Consider the following 27,365-nt stretch of genomic DNA (forward strand, 5'->3'; position numbering starts at 1 on the left):
TGTTACCTCACTTAACTTCTCAATGTCAATTTTGATTTCTGCTCCAAATTTGGGGAAAAGTCTTTAAATGTTAAACAAAAACCCCTTTGAATGTTGTTTCTGTAAAATTTAGAGTTCTTAAGTTTCCAATTTTTCCATTTGTGATGCTTGTTTGACAGTGCTGAAACAGGTGCTCATGATGCTATTTAATGACTATGCAATTTCTGAAAATAACATTTTGACTACATTGATTATTTTCTAGAGAAGACTTTGGCTGCAAAACAGGATTTTCCAAGGGGAAGTAGAAAATGTAATTGGAAAATCTGCAGCCATATGTATTAGGAAATTTTTTCTGGAAACTAAGTCCTTAATATCCATTCCTTTACGAGGATGTCTTGTGGGGTCTCTGAACTCTAGCTGTTTTCACATGTGGTTTCCCGTGGCAGATGATGGTGTTTCTGCTGACAGTTGAACTGGGCTTTCTTTGTTCATATCTTAGCTAAGGACTGATAAATAAAAACAATAAAGTGGCATTTAATTGACTGTTTGGGTTACTGATTGAATTGGCCATTTAGCATAAGCTGAATGAATTACAATAGCTGAGAACGCTCACTGATACTTGCCAGTTAATTGCTATACCTAGTGAAACATAATTAAACAAATAAAAAAAAAGATTTGTATATTGTTTATAAGTATTTTGTTAAATGAACTAGTGATGCCTAATCTTCCTGCTTTATAGGGATAAGGAAGTATTAACGTTGCAATTGCAAAACTGATGAGGCCCCATCTGGAGTTCAGGGAACCGATTTGATTACCGCTAGTGATAAGTTCAGACTGAGACGGGTGCAGAGAAATGTTCTGGTCAGGGAAAAGGAGATCCTGTTTTTTTTATGGGGAGACTTCATTAGTCTTGGAAAATAAAGGCTAAGGCAAGGGGGAGGTTGTGGGAGCATGGGGGAAGTGGAGACACCTGCCTTCTGATGCATTTATGGACTGAACAGGCCAGGGAAAGAGAAACTTGAAACCAACACCTAGTGTTGGCCTGGAACAAAAGTGGCTGGAGATCATCCTGGAAAACCTCGTGTGGCCAAATACAGGTCTGATTGCCAGAGCTTTGTCCTGGCTGAGGTAGATGAGGACTGAAATTGAAGGGTTTGGTGTTGTTTTGGGGGGGGGGAGGTGGGGGCAGGGGTTGAGTCCTGTGTTTCTTACAGTGATAAAGGATAGCAGCAGTACAGGACTTGATCAAGTGCATGGCTGAGAGAACATCAACGCTCCTGCCTAGCTGCCAGAAATACTGTCAGCTCTGAACATTCAAAAATCTTGTCAGCTCCTAAAAAAAAATTAAAATTGGTTTCTCTTTAATTCCCTTCTAGTTTTTGAGCCTCTAGGGTTCATATTTTCAGTCATCTCTGCAAGGATTAGAGGGATATTTAAAAAGCCAGAGTTCCTAGGGATTTTTATGACTGCATAAGCCAGGCTTAAGAAAAATGCCTAATACTGCAAGATATAATTCTGAGAGCTGGCAGCCCTGAACTGATAAGTGGAGTGTCATAAGCAAGAGAGACATCAGATTGACAAATTAGTTTTTCTTAAGTGAACCTTTCCAAATGTTTGATGTTTCAAAATGTCATGTTTGTGATGTCAGCACAGGAGGCATATTCAATCCACTGGATCTTTTAAGGCAATAAGTGTATTTTAAACTGTCTTTTAGCAGAAATTATTTTCACTTATCAGCTATTCAGCAAAGTATAACTAGGTCAACTAGGTAAGCTAGGGTGAGAGAGCAAGGCCTTCATTAATCGGGGGATCTGTTAGAGGAATTGTTTATCACAAGGATGTTTCGTGTTATGAAGTCAGCTGTCTATACATTGCAAAAAGAGTATTTTTTAAAATTTCTTAATTAATAAAATGTTTAGGGAGTTGAAAAACCACCAAATGTCTCCCAAGGAATGTGACAGCTCAGACAAGGGAGCAAGATCTACTGAAATAAGGTATAGAAGTCTGCTTTACTGCAATCTTAAAGTTGCAAAGGGCTTTGAAAAGTGAATGACTGGAGAGAAATATCTCGAGAGTAAAATGGGCTTCTGAAGGATAACTTTGGCTGTAAATGCTAAAGTAAAAGCTGCTTGTTGTGTGCCTCAGCATTTTCAAGTGCAAAAAATATATATTCTGTTCACACTCCCATCTTTCTGGAGGTTATATTTATTCAGAGGAGATTAATGGCCAATTTTCAGTGTGACTGCCTCAATCGGAAGTTTATCCCTTCGCAAAATGACGTTTTTACTTTTTATGGGAGCAGTATGCATGAATTTCTGTGAAGACTTCAGATTCATAGTTGTAAAATGAAAGGTGGAGAAATGTTTATATCCCTAAGGAGATGCCAGAATTCTGTTCTGTGCAGGGTGACAGTATAAGACTAACTGTGAATTGTATAATTTTATTTGTCAGATCTTTTTGTGTTAAATAACTTTATTATGGTATTGAGTTTTAATTACATTTATGATTACATGGACATGTAATAAAGCCATGTGTTCTTCAGGTAGCAGCAGTAGGATGCATAGATTGGTATTTGTGGTCTCTGCAGTAGAGGAAGCAGCCTAGGATGGTTTAAAGCAACTGACAGCTGTACTAAGTCATTTAAAGAAGAGTAAGGAAACTTTTTGTTAAGGCGCATGGAGAAACTACCTTGTACCCCTCATTGCCTCTGGTTCCTTGTGCGGGGGGAGAGGAATGACAAATCCTTCTCTTTGCATATACTTTTCCAGACTTTCTTTAGATGGCCCCTGCTTTTTCTTAAGAGCTAAGCTGTCATTTGGAGGTGACTGGTGCATTCTGTTCTTCTGCCCCACATGGTATGAATGCTGGAGGAGGTGATGCATTTGTGCTGGCTGGAGGCATCTTCCTTCAGCATCTGCTGCTGGGCTTCCAGGAGGATCTCTGCTGATGCAGCTGTGTTGGCATGGGCTGTAGCACCAAGGGCTCTAACAGTGTTGGGCCTCCCCAGAGACCTTTGCAATCCCTATCTCATTACTGTGCAGTACTGACCTTCATGATCTCTCTCCTTTGTGTCCTGTTTTTCTGATGTTAATGATTTAAAGGCAATTTGGCTGTGTTTTGAAATTCTACTTCTTAAGCAATGCTTTTTTTTTTTTTCGTCTGTGCAGACAGTGATGTAACCTTTACACTTGTGCAAGGGTTAATTCCCTGCCTCAGTGAAAGGTTTTCGTGTACCTAGTAATTTAGAAATGTTCAGAAAAATGCACCAGTGGATGTGTTTTTCTATATTCTCTGCTTGCTTTGGATCTTTATCAATGTACAAAAAGCGATTTAATTAGATGATTTAATAAGAATTTGTAGAATTATTTTATGTAGTTTGAGTGCTTAATGGCCCCAGATTGGGGAAACTGCTGTATTCTGTTAACCATCTATAAATAGATATGACAGATGAAGTGAGTAAGAGGAAGTTTACACTGTTTGTAAGGCAGGCAGAAGATGTCGCACTAGTTCTGCTTTTTAATTGACTTTACTTTCCTCTATATGTATATAGTATGACAGCACATGAGCAGGGGGATAAGAAGAATCTATGGAGATACAAGGGTAGGAAGAGAGCTGGGGCTGGGCAAGAAATCATAAGATGGAGAACAGCTGTCAAAATGATAGCAGTAGAGAGATGCAAGGAAAGGAGGCAGAAAAACCATCCTGCCAGCAGGAAAGAAAACTTCTAAAATTTCTTCAGGCCAAAGAAATCTAAGTTCTGCAGAATTTCATCATGCTTCTCGGTCTCAGGTTCCCTCTGAGCTTGTGGGCTGTATGCGCCTTTTGCCACTGATCACAGTGAGAATCCTTTGCTGCTCTCGGGGCATTAGAGGTGGCCCCAGCAGCACATTGTAATTTGTTCTTGATTTACTGCATGTCTGTTACAGTGCAACTTACCCTTATTTTATTGGGCATTTAGAGAGCTATAGACTCCTGACCTGTCTGATCTAAAATAAACTAACCTCATAGGTCTCAAGAAGTCTTATAAACTTGACAGCAGATGGCACATGCTTTTTGTTTAGCCCGGCATATACTATCTTCGTGGGTGGTAACTGCCTTAGGACAAAATCAGCATCCCACCAGTCACCATCTGGGATGGCAGATGATATGTGGGACTGTCATGAATAAGCATTCTGATGTTTGTAAATGTCCGAAGGAAGACACTGCTTGTTAGTGCAGCAGTTGGTATGCAGTCAACACTGCAAGAAGCTCGCTTTATGCAGTAATCAGCAAAAGCTGAATTACGTGCCGTGGGTCCATCTCTGTAATATGGGAGGGTGTAAGGTGATTCTTCCATAGTTGTTCATTTTGATGGTGAACTTGAATGGCCCTTATTTTGACAGATCTTTAATCTCTGTTGGTGCTTTTGTGCTAAAAAAAATTCTTCTGTTTCTTAGGTACTGTGTTAGAGGTGATGTTTAGATGCCTCTTATTAGATCATACCTGATGCTGATAATGAGCAGCACAAATGCATGCTATAAAATGTGCCCTTGCTTTGACAGTATAGTCTGAGTTGATGGGTGAAGGGAGGGGGTGATTTGGACACAAAGGTGTAAAATAACTTGCAAAAGAACATCCCATAGTTTTGTTCCAGATGCAGGAATGGAAATGCACATCTTCTGGCCCTCCTCCCATTTTCCTTTCTCCTAGGTGGGGATGCACAGACAGAAGTGTGAACCATGAGGATACCCACAGGCCACTTCCCTCATCCTCTCTGTCCCTGGCTCTATGCACTTAAGCCTCTCTTCCGGACATGAGTACTTTAAGAAATAAATACTATTTAGGCCAGTTTTGCTTGGAAGGGTTGCTTGTCATGCATGTGACAGGCTCTTTAAGTAGAGTATTTTAGATAGTAAAGTTGGTCCTGTAGGAAGCTCTGGCTTGTATCAAGTACAAACATCTTTGAAAAGAAGAAATCTGTGCATCTGTTGTGCAATTTGCTTTATACTGCAGTTAAGACACCAGTTTTGTTTTGCGTTAAAGCATTTTTTATTTGTACTTAGCTAGTCTGTGTATTTGCTGAAATGGGTAGGAAGCAACAGTGTAATGAAATGGCATCTACTTTAGTGATTCAAATAGCTGACTTGACTATTCTTTTTCTCTGTACCTTCAGGATACTTGGTGCAGAACATCTACAAGACTGTGGGGCTTAAAATGCTTATTCAGTTTAGTGCTGTTGGAATTGCCAATGGTTCTTTGGTATGAAGGTTTTGGGGTGGGGGGGATATACTATCTGAGTCTTTTCAAGTGTTTTTGCTTCTTAAGTATGATATGGAAATAGTATACTGATTTTATACAAATCAATAATAAAAGGGAAGAAAACCAAACAAAACCCCACATGAATTCTTGATTCACATACTACCTTTCAGCTTAAAATTAAAATGTAAAGGTTAGAGGTGTGTCCAAAAGTTTATCAAACCCAAATTAGATTAATGCAGTAGTACGGTTGCACTGGGTGGAATGCAAAGAAATGAGGAGTGTTTGTCTGTCAAATTTGTATGAGCAAATGCACTCGCTCTAACAGGCTTTTAATTGAGGGGAGAGCAAGGTGGATTATCTGCAGCATGGGAGCACGTGTGCTATTTCTGGACCAGGGTGTGAAATGTCAGCAAAAGGCTGCCACATTTTTTATGAATGGAAGTGTGTATTGTAATGTGGAATAAGATAGGTATTCAGGATGGATTTTGCAGGCAGCAGTCGCTTAAAGCCTGAGGTGACTGGCAGCTTGAGTTTAGGAGAGGTCTGTGCAAGTCTGTGTGTGAGCAGATGGAATTAGGGAGTGGCCGTATCTTCGACTGCCACAGGCCTCTCCAAGTGTGTATCAGCACAAAATATGCTTAGCTCTGGTTCCTTTAGACAAGGAAAACGGGAAGTGAAGGTTACATTCAAGGCAATGCTAACTTCTACCTGGTCTGTTCCTGCAGGTGACTTCAAACTAGGTGATCCACTTGCCTGTTCTTATGGTCTGTCAGTACCAGTTGGATAGTTCTCTTACAACTTGATCGTAAGTCTTAAGTAGTTAATAAGACAAAACATACGTTATGTCCCTTTACATTTGTACTATAAGGGAACATTGCTTTCAATATTTTTTTCAGTTCCAAAAGAGAATCAATAGTTTATGTGGACATGACAGTCTCTCATGAATGAATATTCTGGGACCATCTTTTTAGGAGCACTTTTAGGGTTGACATTCACTGCCACTGATCGTGCTTGCAGTTTTGAACAGGGTTTTCTCTTTGTATTCTTAGTGCTGTCAAGCAAGCTGATGTATTTCAATCTCATGCTATTTCTGAATGTAGTTTGTTCTTTGTTCATGCCCAGCTATTATTTTCTCACAGTCCTCAAAGTTCCTGCTCTTGTGTCCATTACCAGGCTTTATCCTGAAACAATGTTTTCCAGTACAGCTTATATTCAGCTCGTAGTATTGTCAGACTTAGGCTGTATGAACAAGATGGCTGTCTACTATGCCTGGCTTTCCGTTATGGCTTCCTTTTATGCTCAGGTGAATTCTTGATATTTTTAAGAAAGGTGGGAAATGATTTTTGCTTCCTGAGACCAAAGCTTTATTTGCTCCTCAAATGTGATTATGCTCAGCAGGATAAAGCAACAGCCAGGTATAAATACCCTGTGGGAATCTCCCATTATGTCAGTGGGTTTTGATCTTTATTCGTGCAAGTTCATGCCTAAAACTTTTTTTTTTAATAATTAAAATAGATGTTTCACGAGATGTACCTTACATCTTGTACCAGTTCTCCAATTAGTTAAAAGCCATTTGCTTTACAGTGGCTATTAAGTTATCTTACGTTTTAAGAGATGATTCTCTTTGATCATCTTGAGATGATCTCTACATCATTTTTCTTTTATAAGTTTGTTTTCAGCTCTTCTGAGTTCTAAAATCTGGTGGAGATGCATCTAATTGTTTTATGTTATTCAATGTAGATTTTTTTTGATGAAGGAATACAAGAGGAGTCCTTTGATTTAAAAGAATGCTTGGATACAATACTTTGAAAGATAAAATAAAAAACAATCTAGCAACTTTGTAGAAGTCTAGAGATTTAGGACATAGTCTTAGAAAATTATCTTAGAGACAATATAATTCAATTTATTTTATCAAATTAGTAATTGATAAGATAGTTCCCTAGTTTCTAGGAAGCAGATTGTGAAAATGAGCAACATTGGGAATACGCTTAAGAAAACTCACTTTGTTAATTTCTACTTGGAAAAATTAAGCCTTTTTTAAAATTTTCATCTACTTTTTGAGGCGTTGCTATTAAAATTACTTGTACTTCTCACATGTTTAACCTTTTAAAAGCATCCCACCTATTTTTTTTAATTATTATTATTTTTTGCTGGCTGCTTGGCATTTTGGCACGTTGAGATGTTTTAATCCTGGCCTTTGTCCAACAAAGAACTCCTTTAAGTCTGCCTATATTTTTGTGGGTTTTTTTCTTCCTTCATGGGTGTTGCTTTAGAAATACAGAATATTTGGGGTTTAGATCTTTGATAGAAAACTAGAGTTCCTGGATGAAATAAGGTGTAAATATGACCCAATAATGACAATCAGTGATGTTTGGTATGTTGTGGACTCTGTTTATGAGGACACTAAAACACAAAGACTGGACTATGTGGTACTTGATTGAATGTGTTGCAGAGAACACACTGGGGTGGCAGTGTGGTTATCAGGCATGTTGTATGGATTTATTCAACAGACTCGTTGACGGAGAAAGCTAAGGGAGCTGAGTAGCCATTTTCCTGGCAGGTCTATTCTCTCTGATTGATAGATTTACACATGTGGTAGGGGAGGACAAAAGTCTGAGATGACATATACAACCATGTGTTGGACACTTTGGGCATCTAGATGTTCTTCTACAATTAGATAGGAGTACTTAAAGTAGAGTGCAAGTTAACTGAAGGTAAGTAATGACTTAATGACAGATTCCCGAGCAGAAGGCACCACCTTGTCAAATGGTTCATCAAGCAAAATCATGTTATGATAATGCTGGAAAACTATCTGTTCCTCTTGAAGCATAATCCAATATATCTGTCTGGACTCCAGACTTGATTAACCTTCTTGGCAGAAGTCAGATATGTTATGTCAGGTGAGGATATATCTCTTTGGCAAACAAGTCGATATGTAAATCTATTCTTGTTAAGAATGCCAGAAATCTGTGAGTATGGGGGTTAAAGAGGAAAGGATCAACTTTATAATTAGAGCTAGCTACAAACATGGGCACATGCAACTGCAGTCTGTGGTAATGTAAGTCAAGAGTGATTTTATTTATTCCAGTTTAGCTGAGCTCACAGTATAGTACAGTAGGTCTAACTTCAGGTTTCCTTAACATGGACAATTTCAAGGCTGGTAGAACAAAGCAAAATACTACCTGAATGTTTTCAGTTTTCTGAATTACCTTGTACTGAACAGCTAATGTTTGTGTTGTGAAACAACCATCTGTTTTTGTAGCTTAAAGAGAATCTTGTTCAAATGTTAAATACTCTAAAATGTGTTAGCGAAGAGGCTGTCAGCCGTTTGTCATACTACACCTTTCAAAACTTTTCATGCACAGGAATAGCACGCTGACTTCCTATTCCTCTTCGCATTGATAAACCAACATCAAAATACAGGCTAAAAAATTACTTAACCCAGTTTGGTCAGCGTGCCATGATTAACTGATTATTCTTTACCTGTCACAGGAATAAAAATGTATTTACTTTTCTGAACCATTCAGTTTTTACTGTAACTTTAAATTAAAACATTCTATGTGCATTGTGAGCAGAGATGAAAGAAATAAGGAAGAGTGATCAGATCTGTATGGATGGGTAATAAATAGTTTGACAGGTGGAAACATTGCAGAATATGATGTCTCCTTGAGGAATTTCAGAACAAGATGAAGATCAAACATGGCAGTTCTCTGTTTTGATTTGTACTGAAAGAAAGAGGAACACGTCTTCTGAAAGAAAGCTGGTCCCTTAAACATATGGGGGATTTTTCAAGGTTGGCTTCAAAATAGTCTCTAGTGCTTTTTTAACACTGCAGGATACTGCGCGCAAGGCTCTATGCATATGCTGTTCACCACAGTATCCCAATAGAACTTGTTGCCCAGATGGTGCAAACCATATGCCTCTTGATAGTTTATCTATGTTTGGGAAATACTATCTAAAAATATAAGAAAGGTCATAAGACTCCTCAAAAGCAGCTCTAGGGAGTTTCTTTTAAATAATGCTCTGGAGTTATTCAAGCTGGTTGTCTGAATGAACCTTTTTGGAAATGTAACAATATAGAAAGCCAGTTAATTTTTATATTGGTTCCTGTGTCTTCCATAACTCATTTAACTATTTCCAAAGGCTAAAGGAGAAAATTCTCTTTGCCCATATGTAAGTTGTTAAAATACATTTTCTATTTTGCTTACCTGGCACAGATCCTCAGAGGGACGGCAGTCTAATTACATTTCAAGCACAGTGGTTCTTTGAAGTATCAACTAATTAGGAATGGTCATTGCGAAAGTTTAGACCAGCACTCAGGAAAAGAATGCTTCATGTAACCATCACTAATTCATTAGGATAACCAAAGCTTATTTCCTTTGAGTAAAGATTTGCACATTTTCACCTACAGCAGTGTACTATATATAATACTTCTTTGTAGCTCCTCTGAAAGCACAACTCTGTTTAAGTAAATTAGATAAATTGAAAGGCTAATTGCCTTGAGCTTCAAGTACAAAGGATGTCCATGCTTAGATTTCTTTGCCAGCTGCAAGAGGCTGAGAAGATGTGGTTTCAGAAATCCTAACAGGGTATCTCATGACACAGAAGAATTTTAATGTGGTGTCATCAATCACTAATTTATTCTTGCTCCAGTATTGCTTGCAGAATCTATTCGGATAGATCAGTTCTGTGTACTGGGGAGGAAATGTGATGGGGTGGGGACAATTTGTTTAGTCTGGTGACAGCTTATGTCAAATACCTGAAAAGCTCTTACACTTGCCTTGCTTCCTCTTGTGATTTTGATCAGAGTAAAAATGAGTGTATCTGGTTTGAATCAGAACTTACTGTTGCAAGACAAAGAAGCAGACCTTCAAATACCTGTGAAAGATGAATATGACATACAATCCCTTTACGGACTTAGATTTTTCTAGATCATTTCAGCTGGATGTTTTCTAACATACTTGGATGCAATTCGTTTCCTGCTTTTTTCTTGGTTTCATGTTCTCACCTTTCCATTTTTAATTGGATCTGGTCCTCTAAGTCATTGAGTAAATACAACTACAGTGATATAGCACTACCTTTGTAATGTGTGTGTAACTCCAGTATGATTGACAAAATCATGTCCTTTTTGTATGGGACACTTTAATTTGTGGATATTGTTATGTATCGGCTGCTGCTGAGATTTGGCTTCTACTGTGCTGTATCCAGGTTACACAAAAGTGGGAGCTTGCAGGATTGATCTATTGTATTTTCCCTGTGTGATAATTTCCATCCTTTCTCCCTTTTAATTAACTCATTCTTTTTTTTTTTAGTCTTAAACCTACTTCTAAATACTTCACAATCCCATCTATATTACTCTAAATGATTTTTTTGATTTTGCAGAATGTAATGATCATGTAACTTCTCTTTATTCTCCGTTCACTGACTGTAGTCTCAAGTAGCTGCTTCTGTTACATGATAATGTTATTGAGCTGTGTGTAAGCCTGAGGAACAAAATGGCCCCATTTCATATCTGACTCCTGGTGGGTAAGAATACCACCCAGAATTCTTCAAAATCTGTCTGCAGTGAAAAGCTCTTTTTGAAGGAAAAAGACACTTGCCAGATGCTTGCTTGCATAAATTTGAGGGACTAGGAAATGTAGAGAATAGGAAGAATGCACAAGTTTTTTTGGTTTGTGTGGTTTTTTTTTGTTTTTTTTTAAATTACAATTTAATATGTATGTACAAGTTTCTTTCATAAAAGTATAAAGCATTCAGATAGCCTTCTAAAGAAAGGTTACCTCTTACAAAATAAATTGCATTCATGGTGAGATTCTTAACACTGACTCAATGCAGAATTGTACTTGTTCTGTATCTTCTAGAGCCGGGACATTTCAGCAGAGATGTTTAAAGGTGTGTTTTTCCAACCCTAACTTTAAAGAAGAAAGGAAGGAGACAAAATTTTAAAGACAAATGGGACCTTTCATGTAATAACCTTTTTATTTTTTGAACAAATATATACACCACAAGAAGTGATCAGTTATGGTAAAAGCTGTATTACTGTGTGAAAGATTTGCATACTGTAAAATCTCGGTGGATGTTTGCCACCAACATTTTCTTCTTAAACACTTTAGAAGGGACTGGACAAAGCTTTTCAAACACAGATGATTTGCTGTACCAAATGTTCAGGTATCTCAAATCCCAGGAAGACAAGGGCTGGGATTTCTGTGTAGGAACAGGCAGACTTCTGAGTGTTAGCATGGTTTGGTCTTTGGCGGCTTGTACAGGTCCTCTCCAGCATTGGACTGGTCAGAGTATGCTGCTGCAAGCCCTGCTAAAGCAAAGGTTTAAGATGCCTAGTGCAGGTATTTTTTCAGAAGTGCTTTGCATCTGCTGCTCCCATCAGTTGTTGTGAGGTCAGTGCTGCTTATAATCAGGTTACCTTTTAATTTAGATGCAGAGCTTTAGGCAATCAGGGTTATTTTAAAATTTCAGCTTGTGGTTTTTAATTCTTAAATTAGTAGCAAGAGATTGCTTTAAGGACTCATTTGTCCTGTGTTAATGCAACTAAGATGGTACTTTGTAGTAAAAGTGAGTTTAAAACTATTTTTTTTTTGTAAAAACAAAAGTGAACCTTGGACAGTGGTTCCTTTTTCTTTGTCTGAACATTAATTTTCTTTCTAGACTGGCAGCTGGGATGCCTTAGGGCGTAGGTGCAGTGTTTGAGTCCTTCCTGCGCTCAGTTGTTCTTTCTGGGTGTGTCCATATTAAAAACATTTTTGGTCACATCAGGAGTGCACTTTTGAGGCAAGTGCTCTGATTTTCCCCACTTAACCCCGCTTTGGTTCATATTTCAGCAGTCTCAGACTTTACCAGTTGAGAGGTTTTGTTCCTTTGGATGAAAGTAAACCAAAGGGTGCAGTCCAAATGTGTATCTTGTGCTGCCGTGATAATGGGCTAATGCAGCACCAGGCTGGTGCTTTCCAAAATAAACCTCCTTTGTAAGGTTCTCGTACTGTTACAGGTACTCAGCAGAGCTGTCTGCTCTATCAGTCGGCCTTCTGGTCCATGCAGCTTCCTAATGCAGATGTTTGCCTCTGTCACTTTTAAATGTATCCAAACTATTTGAGTTTCATTAAGATCTTATAGATTATTGAAATAATTACTGAATTATATTTTGAATTATTATTTGCTTTCTGCAGACTTATGAGATTTCTGACAAGCCAGGATTTTTAAACTGTTACCTATTTTATTATTAAATAATTATGTTTGTGTGTTTATAGCATCTAAAACAATGTAATATAAAAATACTTTTGTTTCAAAACTTTTTACTTCAGGGAACAAAACCGACAACAGCACTGTTGAAAGAAAAATATACAGAAAACAAAGGGAGTAAGGGAAGTTATTTATGGTTTAAAAAATACATTGAAAAGTAACAAATACTAAAGCTCTAAGCAGATTAAATTTTCAGATGAAGATGTCATCTAAGCTCAGCTGAGTCGAGGATCTTGGTTGCTTGCCTTGAAATATGATACTTATGCTTAAATGATTTAGTGTGACAGAGTCTAGCCTAGGTTTGCAGGATCACTAGTATTTTGTTTTTAAAAGCAATAATGTACCTGTACCCTACAATTATTTTTAATAATTATTTTTTGGTTTAATATTTGATGTGATGTATATCTTAATGAATATATTGTTTATATTTTTGTTTATTTGAAGACAGGACTGTCAGTTATATGAAACAAATATATGACTATGAACTCTGTTTATTCAGTATACTTGATCAGTGAATCGTGCTTGAGGAGGAATCTGTACAAATGCTAAAATTTTAAGCATGGGCTAGAGTTAGGAATGTGATGAAATACTCCATCCCACCATATAAATGACTCTTTAACCTATTTCTGAGGTTTTTTCTATTTACGTACCTGTGCCAAAGAACCAAACAGACTTTCTCCTGGTAATATACTTGTCTGGGTAACGAGAGGAGTATTCTAGTATTGCTTGTGAATACTACACTGTTTTGGGGAGGTTTGCTATGACTGCTTTTGTGGTTTGTTTTGTGTGTGTGGAGTTGTGGTCTCTCTAATCCCTCCTGCCTAACAGAGTGGTATGTGCGCACAAAGATATCTTTGCTTCTGAAAGCTGAACATAGGTGCAGTCTTGCCTGGAAAGAGATGCTCTTCTGCACAGCTCCCTGAGCCAGCCGTCAGCTGATCCAGAGTATTTGGGTGGTGGGGGGAAAGAATAAAGTGTAAACAGCAAGTTGTTTAGCCAATAAAACAGAAATATTTTCTATTTGAGTTACCCTGGACCCTTCTTCCCCTTATAAAGAGCCCCCCTCTTTCTTTACTGGTTTAGCAGCATGCATTAAATAAAATACACACCTACACACCTCCCCCCCATACATATAAAACTGTTCTTTGTGCAGCTTGGTTCATTTATCATGATGAGGTTTTTATTCTCTAGGGACAAGTGCATATTTCAGGCTCTTGGATTGTTGTTCAGGGACTGTCATTTACTGTGTATGTGTGTAGATCCCACAAGACTAACTTATAGCTGGCATTTCTCTGTATAATAATTTTAATTGTGAAGTCATAGACGGACTACTATAGACAACATCTTAATGGTTGTATGAAGGCTGAAAATTTGGGGGTATATAAAAGTGGAAAGTATTCATTAGTCTCACTTGAACAGTCTGCTGTCTTCCAGTGTTTCAGTAACATCTCTTGTCTGCATACTTCTTGTTGAATAATTGTACTTGAGGCAGTGGGTGCTGCTATGGGCATTAGAAAGTGAAAAGCTCTGGAACCAGTGTTTAGTGAGGCCAAGGAAATGTATTTGAAAATAATCTTAACCTCTGCTAGAGATGCAATAATAAACCTGCTTTAAAATGGAGAGCTTGCAGAACAAAATAATGAGTTGTTTTGAGTAGTTGTTGTGCACAGACTGTGATACATTGCCAACTTACTATTTCTGAGCGCTGCGGTGTGTCACAAATGCATGTATTTCTCTATCAAGTGACGCCTCTGCAATTTGGAACCTTATTTGTTGGAACTGGTCTTTGTTTCACGTTGTATAGCACTTTAAAAAAGAAAATGCTGATTTAGTAGTAAGTGGTATTAGCTGGCTTCTGGTACCAATTTTGTCTGTTTGCTTTGTAGGTATGAAGCGTCCATTAAGTCCTGACCACATCTTTGAAGATGGGATTATGAATCAACCAGCTGTTCTACGGGGCTTTGAAGAAAAAGGAGTGAGGAATGACAGACAGGACTATCAATTAAGCAAAGAAAAAAAGAAGATACTGTTTTCCTTCTGCGAAGTATGCAACATACAGCTGAACTCTGCAGCACAAGCTCAAGTTCATTACAATGGGAAGTCACACCTGAAAAGAGTGAAGCAGCTAAATAATGGAAAACTCCCTACAAGTGCAGCTCCTGGCACTTTGTTTGCAAGTACAAGCACAGGTACATGATTAGTATGAGATGTTGGATTTTGGTCAAGAAATCTCAGGAAGCTTTTAAGCTCTACCCTACCCCCCCAACATAACCATTAAACTTAATATAGATTAATACTGGTAGTTAATAATATTTTGCCATGTAGAGAATTACTGGTGTATTTCTTTTCCTGTGAAGCCAACTTGTATTGAGGCAATATTGCATTAATGCATGGTTAATGGCTGTGTTGGGCCTTGTGTAGTTGAGAGATGGTCTATTTAAAATTAGCTGTTGTGGCTTCAAATAGTCATGCATTTTGTCATCTGCTTTTGCTCCCAAAACAAAGTTCTCGAAGGATGCTATGTGTACAGGAGAAACTTTTAAAAGAAATGTAGTGGTGGGAAGAGGAGGAGGAGAGTTGGAATTTACAGGGCTTGCCCTTTCATCGTTTCTGCTTTCAGTGGTCTGGGTTTTAATTACTCTCAAGTGAGAAGTAATTTGAAATAATACTTTTTACTTACTGGGCAAAGCAAAGGTCCCAAATGCTTTGGCAAAATGCATTTAACATGCATAATGTAAAGGTGCAAAGCACATAATGTGTACTTCTCTATGCATATTAGAAAGTGAACACATGGAACAAATGATTCGCTCTTGTATGGTTGTAAGGGTAAGGATGTTGTGACTCTCCTTCCCTTTTTTTAAGGGGTCCTGGTATGCCATGTGGTCTCTTGCTTTGAAGTTCATAGTTTTAGGATTTTGCTGCAGGATTATCGTTTTTCTGTGATGTTCTAACAGCATTGAAGAAAATTTGTTAGAAAAATTTAAGGATGCTTTTCTTACTGATAGTTGAAATAGATACTTTCTTTCTTCCCTTCCATTTATTTTGTTAAAGAAAATTCAGGGGCTTTTGACATTTTGTAGAATCCAAAAGGGCCAAAGTTGATCTTGGAAAGTATTCTTTACATCTCAAGCAAGTATAGCAAGTCATCCTTTCTAGTTCTGAGAAATAAAATGCTGCAGGTATTAAGGAATTCTTGTCTAGAAGAAGCAAAAGTTGCTGCTTATTAACACTTGGTATTGATGAAGTAACAGATCTCAAATCTTCATGAAAAAAGTTTTACTAATTTTATTAGATATTTTTTTTTTATTAGCCACATGAGGGGGTTTGCTTTGGGGATTTTTTGTTCTGCATTGAAACAAACTGCTTTAAAGGGTTTAGCTTTTTTTTTTCTTTTTTTTTTCTTATTTTGATTCTTGTTAACTGAATTTGACTTTTTTTGAATTCTTTGGTATTGTTTTGTTTGGTTTAGAACCAAGTAGCGTAAGGGTATCATTTGGGTAAGGCCTGTGGTCCAAAAGATTAAATTCCTTTTGAATAACACCTAAATTACATAATTATGTACATTCTTTAAATAGCTTAGTATCTATGAGACATTCTAATTTAATTTAAATTCCTCTGTGTGCTGATAGAAAACATTTTAAATGTTTGCACTGTATATTTTCTGTGGCTTTTTGTTAGCTGGACCCCTGCACCTGATGTCTTTGCTGTTGTTCCTGGGAATTGCAGCAGATGCTCAAAGGCACCATTGCTCAAAGAATGCTCTGATGCTGGGAATATTTTATGTTTGCTGGAACACATGCTTTGGGGTTACTGTATAGCTTAGGAGTTAAAATTCATGTTTCTTTGTGCTTTGTTCACTGATCTCTATATTAGACTATATCCTAGTTATTTACTAGTTATGCTGGTCTATCCAGTGCATGTTGAAATAGGCTTTCCGTTTTCATAGCTGAAGGATGTTGGTTTCATAGCAGTTAAAAGAAAGAAATGCCTTGCATATGCAGTTTATTATTATTATTATTGCATAGACAATTTAATATACTGCTTATGTATGAGAACAAGATGTACTGAAATGTAGTTCTCAAAGACCACTTTCCAGAAATAAGTAGAAATTCATTTTCTTATAAATTGACATAATCCAGGCTGTTTTAATCCACGTCCTCTGGAGTGTTACTACCCCTTGTAATGGGAGTCTGCCTTTCCCATTTCTTTGGCTAACATTGTAAACAGAATTTATTGTGCAGATGGTAAGAGAACAATTATATTCATCTCACCTCACCAGTGAACAGACTTTATTCTACGTGCGAAGGAGGCAAATAGCCCCTCATACTTCATTGTTGTAACTACATATCCTTCTAATGAACCAGGTAGTGAACAGTTCAGCACACCTCAGGAAGCTTTCTGCAAAGGTTCCTGCTAATCTCTGGTTGGAGTTTTCCTCTGTCTTCATAAGATGAATGTGAAATTAATAATATTCCTGTTGGAAAATAAGGTGATTGTAAAATATACATGACTGTAAATATTCGTTGACAGTACAGACAGGATTACAGACCTGCCAGAACTCTCTTGATCCTGTGTGACAGAACTGATATGTGCACCATCACTGCCTCCAGCCTCCTTGGCTCTTGGTGGACTTTCTTCCAAATGGGGATGAACACAAAGGAGTCATGAGACATATTTTGATATTCATCCTCTTCTGAGGTCCTCTCTGTGACAGGTGGCCTCAGGTTGTTATAAAGTGTCCTTTTAATTGTTGACTTCCACTGTGTTTTACAACTATAATCTCAATTTGTTGCTTGTAACTTTCAGTAATATATAATGGTCCTTGTTGTACTGCTACTGAAGAGTTTACTAAGAGTTGGTAACTGTGGAATTCCAGGCCGTGGCAATAATACTCCACAATGTGTAGATGAGGGGGGTTTGTATATTTAAAGTCTGAATCTCTTTTTAGAGATAACTTTAAGTTACTTCTTTATACTTAAGTGTATGATTGTCATAGAATTTCGAAAGGTATTTAGCAACATATTTTTCTAAAAAGCCTACTCTGTTTCTATAGACTTTTGGTTATTTTGCCTCCCCCACCCCATTACTGAAATCTAGAAGCTATTTTGCTATTGTACCTGTGCCTGCAATTTCAGTTACTTCACAGCAAGTAAAATTGCATGTAAATTTAAAGTTTCACAGCTGCTTTTCTTTATATTGACCAACTCAAGAAATTAGTTGACTAAATTAGAAGGCCTTGGTGATTTGATCCACTCATTGAACTCCTCGTTTTCTTTAGATCTGTGTTAAAAATTATGCGTGTGAAGGAAACAGTATTCTACTGGAAAAGTATATTGCACACAATGTTAGAGCCTTCGCTGTTGCTTATGTTAGTGACTGTTCATTACCAGTGGAACCCATCCTGTCTTACTGCAGCTCAGGCTGAAGCTTGTCAGTGATACCATTCCCAGGGGCCATCCCTACCCTTGTGCCAGGCATATCTGATGTACGGCCAGGCTTCTGCCAGAAGGAAATACATGAAGTCTCGGGAAGACAAGAAAGTGTGTATTTGCTTCTGCAGCTTGAATTGGAAATGATTTCAGTTATTTCCTACAAGCGGGAAAGGAAAGGCTAGTTTCCTGCAGCCTTGGGGAAACGTGATTTGGAGCGGGCCTGTTGCAAGCTTTTCAGCAGCACGTCTTGCTGGAGCCTGGAGCGGTGGGTCAGGTCACAGCCGCTCGGGGTGCCCCGCGTCCCACCTGGCACCCCGAAAACGAGGGTACCTGCAGTACCTGCTCTTCGAAGGGGGAGGAACCAGTCCTGAGAGTACGGTGGGGACTTGGCTAGTTAGAGGTTGCTTGCCTCCTTATCTGCTAACAGATAGCCAATGAGTTAATCGTTGAGGAGATGAAGGCGGGCGGGGAGGGCGGCGCGGCTGCGGGATGGCGAGGCCGCCGCGAGATGGCGCCGGAGGCCGCCGCGAGATGGCGGCGCAGCCCGCGCCGTTGGGCAAGCGGGGCCCTGGGGCGAAGGGGCCGCGGCGCTGCCTCGGCCAGGCCGCTTGTGCCGCCGCTCTGCTCTGAAGCCGTTGTCGTTAAGCAAGCTATCTGCAGGGGTAACAGCGAGTTGCTTGTTAGTATCCGCTGTGGCCAGCACTGTGGATGACTTCGTTATGTTCCTCCCAGTTCTCCTTTGGAGAGGATACCGATTTTGCTCCACGAATTCTCATTACTTGTTCCGGGGGGGGGGGGGGTATCTCGTGGTGAGTCTTCGCATTCTCTCTTCTTTGCCCCCGTGCTAGCATGGGAACGGTTGGTGTAGTTTTAAGAGTGAGTGTACTAGAAATACCTATCAAAGTCCAAATTGTACGGATCCCTGGAAATGGGTAGGGTGGTTTAATTTTTGTTACAGAAGGTACCTAAATTCTAGAAGCAGGCAAAGCGTAATCACTTTTTTTCCTGTGTCCTAGGCTGTTTTAAAGAGCAGATGTGCTTTAGGGTCCGGATGGCACTCAATTCATGGCATGTTTGAAGATTTTTCTGTAGGTTTGGCTGGAAGTGAGATTGGGATGTTTGTCCTCTGGCAGTGTATTCTGGCAGCAGCTTTGCCTCTTTGTTCTTGGAATCTCTGACCTTGCAGGACGGTTTTGGAAATGCTGTGGGACCCTATGCTGTGACTGTTTGTAGAGAACAGTCCTACAAGTTAATGTGTTACTCTGCAATACTGGGCAAATAATCACAGGATGATTTCCTGAGATACTGTCAACACGCAGTTGGGTGATCTGGCTCACAGCAATGACAGCCAGGGATTTGTTAAGCTAGCAAAATAAATACATAAATGACTAGACTTCTGTTGTGTTTGTGACTTAAATCAGGTCACAAAAAGGGCCTGGTAATGCTAATGCAAGGGAGAAGGTAAAACAGCAATCTTGGATATGGGAGGAGAACAAGGGAATATGGAAAAGGCAGGGTTTTTTTTTTTCACTTGTGGCAACAGAGACTAGAACTGCTTTGCCTCCTTGTGTAATGCCCTATTAAGTTGCCCTAGGCATAATTTCGAGTTAATGGAGGCAGGGAGGCTTACAATTAAAGTGCTCAGAATTATCCTTCAAAGGATCCATGGACTACATAGCTGACTTGCATATTGGTTTTCCCAACTCAATGTCTAGAGTTAGGAAGTGTGAACAGTGTCTTCAGCCATGTCAAATGAAAGGGACCTTCTTAAACAACTAATTTAGATTAGTAATTAATTTTCTAAGCGTTTGACTTCTTTTTCTCAAAAAGTAAAACTGACTCTTGGTAGGCATTGAGAAATTATTCTGAAAATATTCCAGATAGCCTTATATCCACAAGGCTTTTTTTGTTTGTTTGGTTTTTTTAATGAAACTGTAAAGAAATTACTTTGCCAGGTGACTAGGTCAGTGCAGGATTAAATGATGGTCGGTTACAACAGAGTGAAACTGCAGTGCATTACTTTGATTTCAGTGGAGTTTTTCTTTGGTTTTTAATTGTCAGAAGAATCTGATCCTAAATGGAGGTCTTTTTATGTAGGTTTGAATCCTTAGCTGGGCCAGGACTAGCTTTCTGACAGGTAGCTTAGTTGCCATCTAAGACTGCTTTGTGCCAACTTAATGGAGAAGAGAATTTTTGCTTACTTTAAGCCTCTTGATTTAGGTCCTCAAATTCTTTATCAATGTTTGTCTTTCATTCTTCTAAAAAAAGAACAAGGATAATCTGATTTTTATTACACAAGATCTTTATGAATTATTCTACCAAGTACTCAGAGGAATGCTAAGCAGCAACGAAAAGTATCTTGAAAAAAGTTTGTGAGCTGAGTCCTACTAAATGTGTGCATGCATAGCCATAGAATTGGTGTGTAAGTCTATAGGGAAGAGGAGGAGCAGGATAGTAGAAAGCACTGTGAGCTTACTCTTTCTTGTGTTATGCCAAAATCTCTTTCAGACTTGTAGGAGGTCAGTGCTTGTTCTGCCTTCCACGTCTGCTGCCTATAGCCCAACCTTTTGGAAAGCAGTTTGAAGGAGGCTGCTGCTGTGGGGGCACAAAGTGGAGCAACGCCATGGGGCTTCCTCCTTCTGCCCCCTGTGTGAAAGGGAGGTTGTTCCTCACTTTGCTATCCTACTCTGGGTAAAATCTGTTTTTCTGCTTGGAAAAGGTTGGAGTCTTTTGCTAAAAAGCAAAACTATTACCTTTCTCCAATATAATAATAAAAAAAAGTTAACGTTTCTGTAATGCAATTTAGATTAGTGAGTGAGAAACTGCTAGTATTTCACTTCTCACTACAGGGTATGTTGACTTCTTATTCAGTTGCCTTTTGAACAAAATTGCATTTGGTAGATGGTTCCACATTGTTTCCATCACTTGAGTATTTTCCACAACTTAATAAATATGTAATGTTACATAAGTTAACATTTTTCTTAAAATGTGAAATGTATTTATGATAAGCGATTGCTATTTTTCTTTCACAGTAGTCATGATTATCTGCTCTGAAATTAAGGGGATTTATTATATTGTTTTGGTGCACTTGATAATCCTTACAAAATGTTGATGATGAGAGTCACTATCAAGGGACAGAGCTGACATTAAAGATGGTTCCTTGTTTGCTAATAATGACAAACTGTATCTGTAATACTTTGTTCTGCATTTGAGTAGCTGGACTGTGAAAGTACTGGTAAAATTCATAAAAATTATAAGTAGATATGTGCACTCACTGGTAGTCTTGAAGAAAACAAAAAAAAAAAAAAGGGAAATTATTGTTTCATTGAGGTTGGTTGTTTTTAAGCAATTGGTAAGTTGTATTAGAGCAAAACATTCAAAAATTCCCTAATAGCAAAAAGAAAACCCAACCTTTTTTGAAGTTGGTAAAGGTTATCAGACCAATTATTCATCTGTAGCCTCCATTTCATTCTCTTGGAGGTGGGGAGCACATGAATGACATTTGTAAGCAAACAAATGGAGTGTGTTACAAGTATGGGAAAAATCAGTTTGGGGTGGGCTGGTGGTGGTGGTGCTTTGGGTGGAGTGGGGGAAGGTTTCAAAATAAAATTGGTTACCACAGTTGGCACTCTTTGCCACTAGTTTGCATAAATATATTCTTGTATCAAAATTCTCTGCAAGATTCCTTCTTGGAGAGTTTAATCTCTCTTCAGGGGCAGTTATGCCGTGGTAAAGAACCAGCATTTGAGACCTCAGATAATCAGATGTTCTAGAGTTGAGGACCAAAACCACAGCTGCTCAGCAGCCATGATTTCAAGCTGAGAATGGCTGCAGGAGTGGTGATGACACAGCTTCTGCTCTGGTTTGGGGGGGGGTCTCCCTTGTCATTTAAACAGCCTGGGCAATGGCCTGGAAAGCTACTGAAATCAGTTGAGTTCATGTTGCTGCAAGGATTTCTTCACTGTCTCTTTGAAGGATGTGATCCACAGTTTACAGGTGTAGACAGCTGAGATGAAAAGGGATCTATAAATGCAGAGTCATCATTTTTATTCAGTGTGCATTTCCAACAGTGATTTCTCTATTAAAATGACTGAAAAAATAAAGTCAGATTTGTTTATTATTTTTATCTCGCAAAAGTAAATCAGATACTCTCTCTGTATGGTAAGTATCCTCATCTGGGATCAGATCCTGCCAAAATTTCTCTCATAGTTGTCTCATGACACAGTAGTATATTTGGATAACTGTACAGGTATTATAATAAAAAATCCTGTGTCTTTCTATTTCTTTGCAAACTTAACCTAGTCGTGATTACATCTGATTCTTATTATACTGTGTATCTCTGTGGGTGTGAGTATGCACAGCGACACATGCCCTTTTACCTTTTTTGGGAAAGAAAATATATGAAGTACCTGAAAAGACAAAAAGATTTACATAGTGGGAAGTCTGTGTGGGAGTAGGAAGAGCATGAATTTAATAATGGAGATTTTTCGTAGTAGGTAATTAAAAATTATTGTTGTTTTTGAAAGACGAAGGCATTGGTCATGTAATGTCATGCTTTTAGTTGTCGATTCATTTTTTTTTTTTTTTGTACAAATGCTTAATCTGCTGGACTGTACAGATATTTGCTGGGTCAGTAGTATAAAATTTTTCAATCAAATATTTATGCTTCTCTTTGATAGATATCCTATTTGTTTATGTATAATAGACTTTGTTATGTTGTTAAAAAGTACTTATTTGTTCATTTGCATAATTGTAAATTAATCTTATTTAGAAAAGCTGTAAGGAATCATTAATTTTTATTGCTGGATTTTTTTCCAATAACAAACCTCATCACAATACAGGCTACTGATTCTCCTCTGTCTCGTGTTCATTGTAGAAAAGGCAGAGCTATTTTTAACATTTACACAGTCTAGATAGATGATTCTTCATTCTGTGGGGTTTGGAGCTGAATCTGTAGAGCCTCTTGTAATCATATCCTTTTTTTTTTTAATGGTTTGTTTGAATTTGATCACTGTAGCTGATTCCATGCATTGATAATGAAGGCTTGGGTTGCCTGTTTCTCGGCATAAATTCACCTCAGACTTCTACTTTGACAGTGCTCTGTGTTTCGGTACGCATGAAGATACAGAACTGAAATTGCTTTGCTTTCTTTACAAATGACTCAGTGTGCTTGTCCTTCCCTAAAATGTTGCCAGCATGTGAAGGATTTTCAATGAGCAATGTAATAAGCCGGCATCTGGGAAGGTTTGCGGCTGCACTGGTATAGCAGTGTACTGTCACACAGATGATCAGGGCTGGAGCCAAGTCTCTGTAGCACCGTAGATCATATTGGTCACATACTGGAAGTTTTGTTTATGTAACTTGGTTGGTGTTTAAGCTGCTTAAATAGTATTGCCATAATGTGGAGTGGACTTCCCAGTAGAGGTGAGCATGATTTTTATTATTAAACTTCACTGGATTGTTTTCTGATATGTTATGAAGAGTGGATGCTTACATGTTTGGCATTATTTCTGTGTGCATGTCATTTGTATTTTAGTTATTCCAGTGGAAAGGATAAGAAAAAATAGCAAGGCATATAATGCATATTTTCCTTCTCTTCTTATTTCGTTATTAAAAGTAACTCTAAATATGTGGCAAGCTCCTTTTCCTTGCTTGCTGTATGCAGAGGGCATCTTTTCAGTAGGTGATTTCCTATGCATTTGAAATGTTTTTGGAACATGTCAGTGATGCTGTATTATTGTTGTAAAAAGAAGCTAATTAGCAGTGTGAGTAAATACCTCTTACCAGAGCTTGCTTTCTGGCTTGTTAAATCTCAAATTATGGTTATAATGATACGTAAAACACAAGAGCTGTCGGATTCTCCAGATAAACTAAGAAAGTAAAGAATGAAATAAATTGTATACTGGGTTTGACATCTTGCATATGTCTGTCATTGTTAATACTAAAAGTTATGACCTGTCATGCCCAGGGTAGCTTCCAGTAATTCATTTGCACTGACAACTTTCTTTGAGAAGGGTATAAAATTACTGTCGCTTCTCCCTAACGAGTTAAATTTGAGATTTAGTGCTGTAAGTTTTATTTAAGGGAACAGATAGTGTGCTAAAGGTAGCCCGTGAAGTTCTAGTAGTAAATCTTTAAGCTCAAAAGAAGCATTATTGTAAACCGAATAGACTTTGTACCTATGTGTTGAAAAACAAACAAACAAAAAAACCCAACAAAAAAAAGTTTTTTTACTGAGAATTTCACCTAGAGCAAAACACAAAAAATTAGTTCAACTGAGTTACTTATTAAGCATTGCTGTTCTGCTAATATGTTTAGTTTGTGGTCAGACCTGCTCTGATTATATTTGCGTTTGCTGATAGTAATTTTTTTAATAAAAGAAGGAAAGATGCTGAAAAATATTTATTAAAATGTTTTTCTTGCTTGCTATAGAAATATCTATGCTTACTAGTAAAGACTGCTGTGGTTTGGGTTTTTTTTATGAGGAACTAGGACAGCTCATGCATTTTCCTGCTAAATATATTTATGAGGCAGCTGTTTTATAGCTTTCAGCTCTAAAGTTATAGATAAGTGTGTATTTGTTTGACAGAAGATTCGAGAATTTCCATTTACTGCCAGTACATGTAAAGCTTGGCTAAGCAGACTGCATCAGGAGCACACACCATTTGTATTAGCCAATCTGTCTTTGCAAGTCCCAGGGCCACTATCTTGCTAGAAGCCACTGTGTGCTTTTGAAAGCATGAAATTAGTTTTATACTGAGCACATGGTTTCTCATTTAGCAGTTCTTTTTATGGTAATGGTCAATTTATGGTTCAGTGCCAGAATTTTGGTGTTCTGTCAAAGCTGATAGCTTCTGCTAAGGTGTTCTTTGGAGATAAAAACAAACCAACCAACCCCAAACCAACATCCTCCCCCCCAAAAAACCCAAACCCGACAAAAATGCAATTTGTGGTGGGGATCCTAGGGAGACCCTACTAGAGGAAAATTCTCCCCAATGACCTAAACTACTCACATTTCTGATAGCATTTTGGAGTTGTTTTGTTGTAGTCTTTAGATAACATTTATAAGCATACATTTGTCATTCATGAGATAAAATTATTAAATTCATTGTCACCTTCTTATACGTCATACTGAGTTTTATAATCACTTTGCAATAAGGTTTTTTTCATGACATGGAGAATTAGTGTCCCTCAATGCTGATTTGCTCTGTGTGCTTATTTAATGATCAAGGACAAAATATACATGAAAAATGTATATGAAGCACCCTAAACATTCAGGAGAGATGCTTTTTAGAAAGCAACTTTAGAACACCTTACAAACGTTAGTCTTTCTTTGGAAATCTGTAGGAGTCAAAATAAGTTGTTAGTAAATACCTTTGTAGAACTTCCTTTAATACATATAATTCATAAATTGATGAGCCAACTTTTTTACCTGTGTTTCATTCTTGGAAGAGGGCATTCTAACTGTGCCAGGTTGCTAACTGTTCCCTCACTAGCAGCTATCCTTAGGGAAAGATTAAGGTCATTAACACTGTGCACTGTTAGGCTTCACTTGGGTTACTTTGTCCAGCTTACATTAATCTCTCTTGTATATTAGGTAATTTTAAATTGCGTTGCTTTTAATATAGGGCTCCATAATTCTGACTTGATCTTGCACCAGGCATTTTTTTATGATACAATATTTGCTGCTTTGCTCAGTTCTGTCTGCAAGGGGCAAAATTTGACATTGCATTTTGTGTGGAAGATGTGGTAGGTTCTAGAACTGGTAATGTTTCTTCTCTTAAGTGCTGAGGAGAGATCCTGATCAGCTACTGATACGCCTTCCTGGGAAAGAAGACGCTGGAGGCCATAGCTTCCAGAAGCTTATTTAAGAAGTGAACTTAAGATGGTGTACCAATTTTTTATTATTCCATCATCATGGAGGAAGAAGAGAAGTAGAAGCTATGGAGACTGCTGCTCTTTGTCAAAGACACTTGGAATGTGCAGCAAAGTATCACTTCAACACAGCTCCTTTCTCAAAGCCATGTTGTTTGGATCATCCTGTAGTCACGAAATAGATGCAGACTGACAGCTTGGGTTTTATACAGCTTTAAAAAAAAAATAAAATTGCTGTCATTTTAGGACCTTTGAATACATTTGCTTGCTATTCTTCAGTGTGTGTTTAAAGGCTACCAGGCAGAAAATATTGTTATGAACATTTGGAAAACAATGTGTGACATGTCACTACCGTGACATATAAAACTTGTTTTATTTCTTTAAGTGCTTGAGCTATAATGCCTTTCCTTGTCCTTTTATTCTTTTTGGGATTCTTTTTATCCGTGCATTTTATTGCTATGAATACAAGCTTGTCACATTTCAAGCTGGCTAGTTCTCTTTGTTCCAAGACGTTGTTGTTTGTAAGGTGCTTTCAGCTTCAAAGTTCTTGCATCCTCTTCCAAGTGTCTTTATTGCTGCATATTTCCCCTCCTGCTGTTTCATATTGGTAGGTAAAGTGAGAAGCAAGATCTGGTGTGCTCATTACACTGGGCAAAACTACTTCGCTTCCTGGTAGGAGCTCTACTGTTTCAAGAGCCATTTCTATATCAGATTGGCAATTACCACATGGCACCGTAATTTTAATTTCTCCTCCTTTAGAAGACATCAGTGTTAATGTATGGTGATCTTTTGCAGTTTGAGAGCATTCGGAGGATAGCAGCTTCACTACTGCAAGGTTACGTACAAGGAGATTGTGAAGGAGAAGAGGATGCTGTAAGCTGAAAGGAAAAAATGATTGGGGAAGTGGTATGGGGTTGTGAGCAATTCCATGTTGATCACTTGACTTTGGGACCTAAGTCTAGCCAAGTTCTTTGTGGAAATCTTGAATTTGCCTTTTATAGTGAAGGTCACCAATGATTCCTGTCAGAGGAGCCAAGTAAGCCGAGAACTGTAGTTCACTGTGGCAGTCCTGCTGAAGCCCTACAGCTGAAGCTGGAGTTTGCATGTTTTTCCCTGTCTATAGGTTAAAGAGCCAGAGATGTTCTGGAGGTCTCACCCAGAATGTTGAGCCAAGAAATTGTGTGTGTTTTCATATGCTTTCTGTTCTGTTGAATTCTGAGCAGTTCTCATAACATGTCTTTGAAGGGAAAATGAACTAACTTCCCTCTTTCATGTATGCTCTTTTTGTTCCTGCAAGGATTTTTTTGGGGGTGGGGGGCAGGAAATGAGGATAGCAGGGTACTTTTTGATCTGTATGGGTGTAAGGAGAGTGCTTTTGTATTGACACCAGCAGTGAGGGCAGATGAAAGGCTAAATTCCTTAGCCTTGGGTAGGTCTAAGACCTACCCTGAAAATTTTTTTTGTCTGTGATTGAGCAGTGCAGATCTCAGGAGGAGATGAGGAAGTTTTTAATACTTACTTTACTTTTTAATACTCTGTGAATAGAGAAATACAGCTGCTTTAAGGACTGAGATTTTCAAATTCATA

General features: G+C 38.2%; 1 protein-coding gene across 6 annotated transcripts in view; it reads left to right on the forward strand.

Annotated features, from left to right (window-relative positions):
* The window catches only part of ZNF385B (zinc finger protein 385B), a 176,691-nt gene that overhangs the window by 17,230 nt on the left and 132,096 nt on the right, over positions 1-27,365 (forward strand). For 3 of the 6 annotated variants that reach the window (XM_052791867.1, XM_052791869.1, XM_052791870.1), the window contains exon 2: positions 14,358-14,660. In XM_052791867.1, coding sequence (XP_052647827.1) covers positions 14,360-14,660 — 301 coding nt within the window. In that variant the 5' untranslated portion in view covers positions 14,358-14,359. Of the gene's footprint in view, positions 1-5,942; positions 6,023-14,357; positions 14,661-22,891; positions 23,328-27,365 lie in introns of those variants that run through there. The other 3 variants (XM_052791868.1, XM_052791874.1, XM_052791871.1) reach the window with 3 other exon arrangements.

The sequence above is a fragment of the Harpia harpyja genome, chromosome 7 (genome assembly GCF_026419915.1).
Source record: "Harpia harpyja isolate bHarHar1 chromosome 7, bHarHar1 primary haplotype, whole genome shotgun sequence".
NCBI lineage: Eukaryota > Metazoa > Chordata > Aves > Accipitriformes > Accipitridae > Harpia > Harpia harpyja.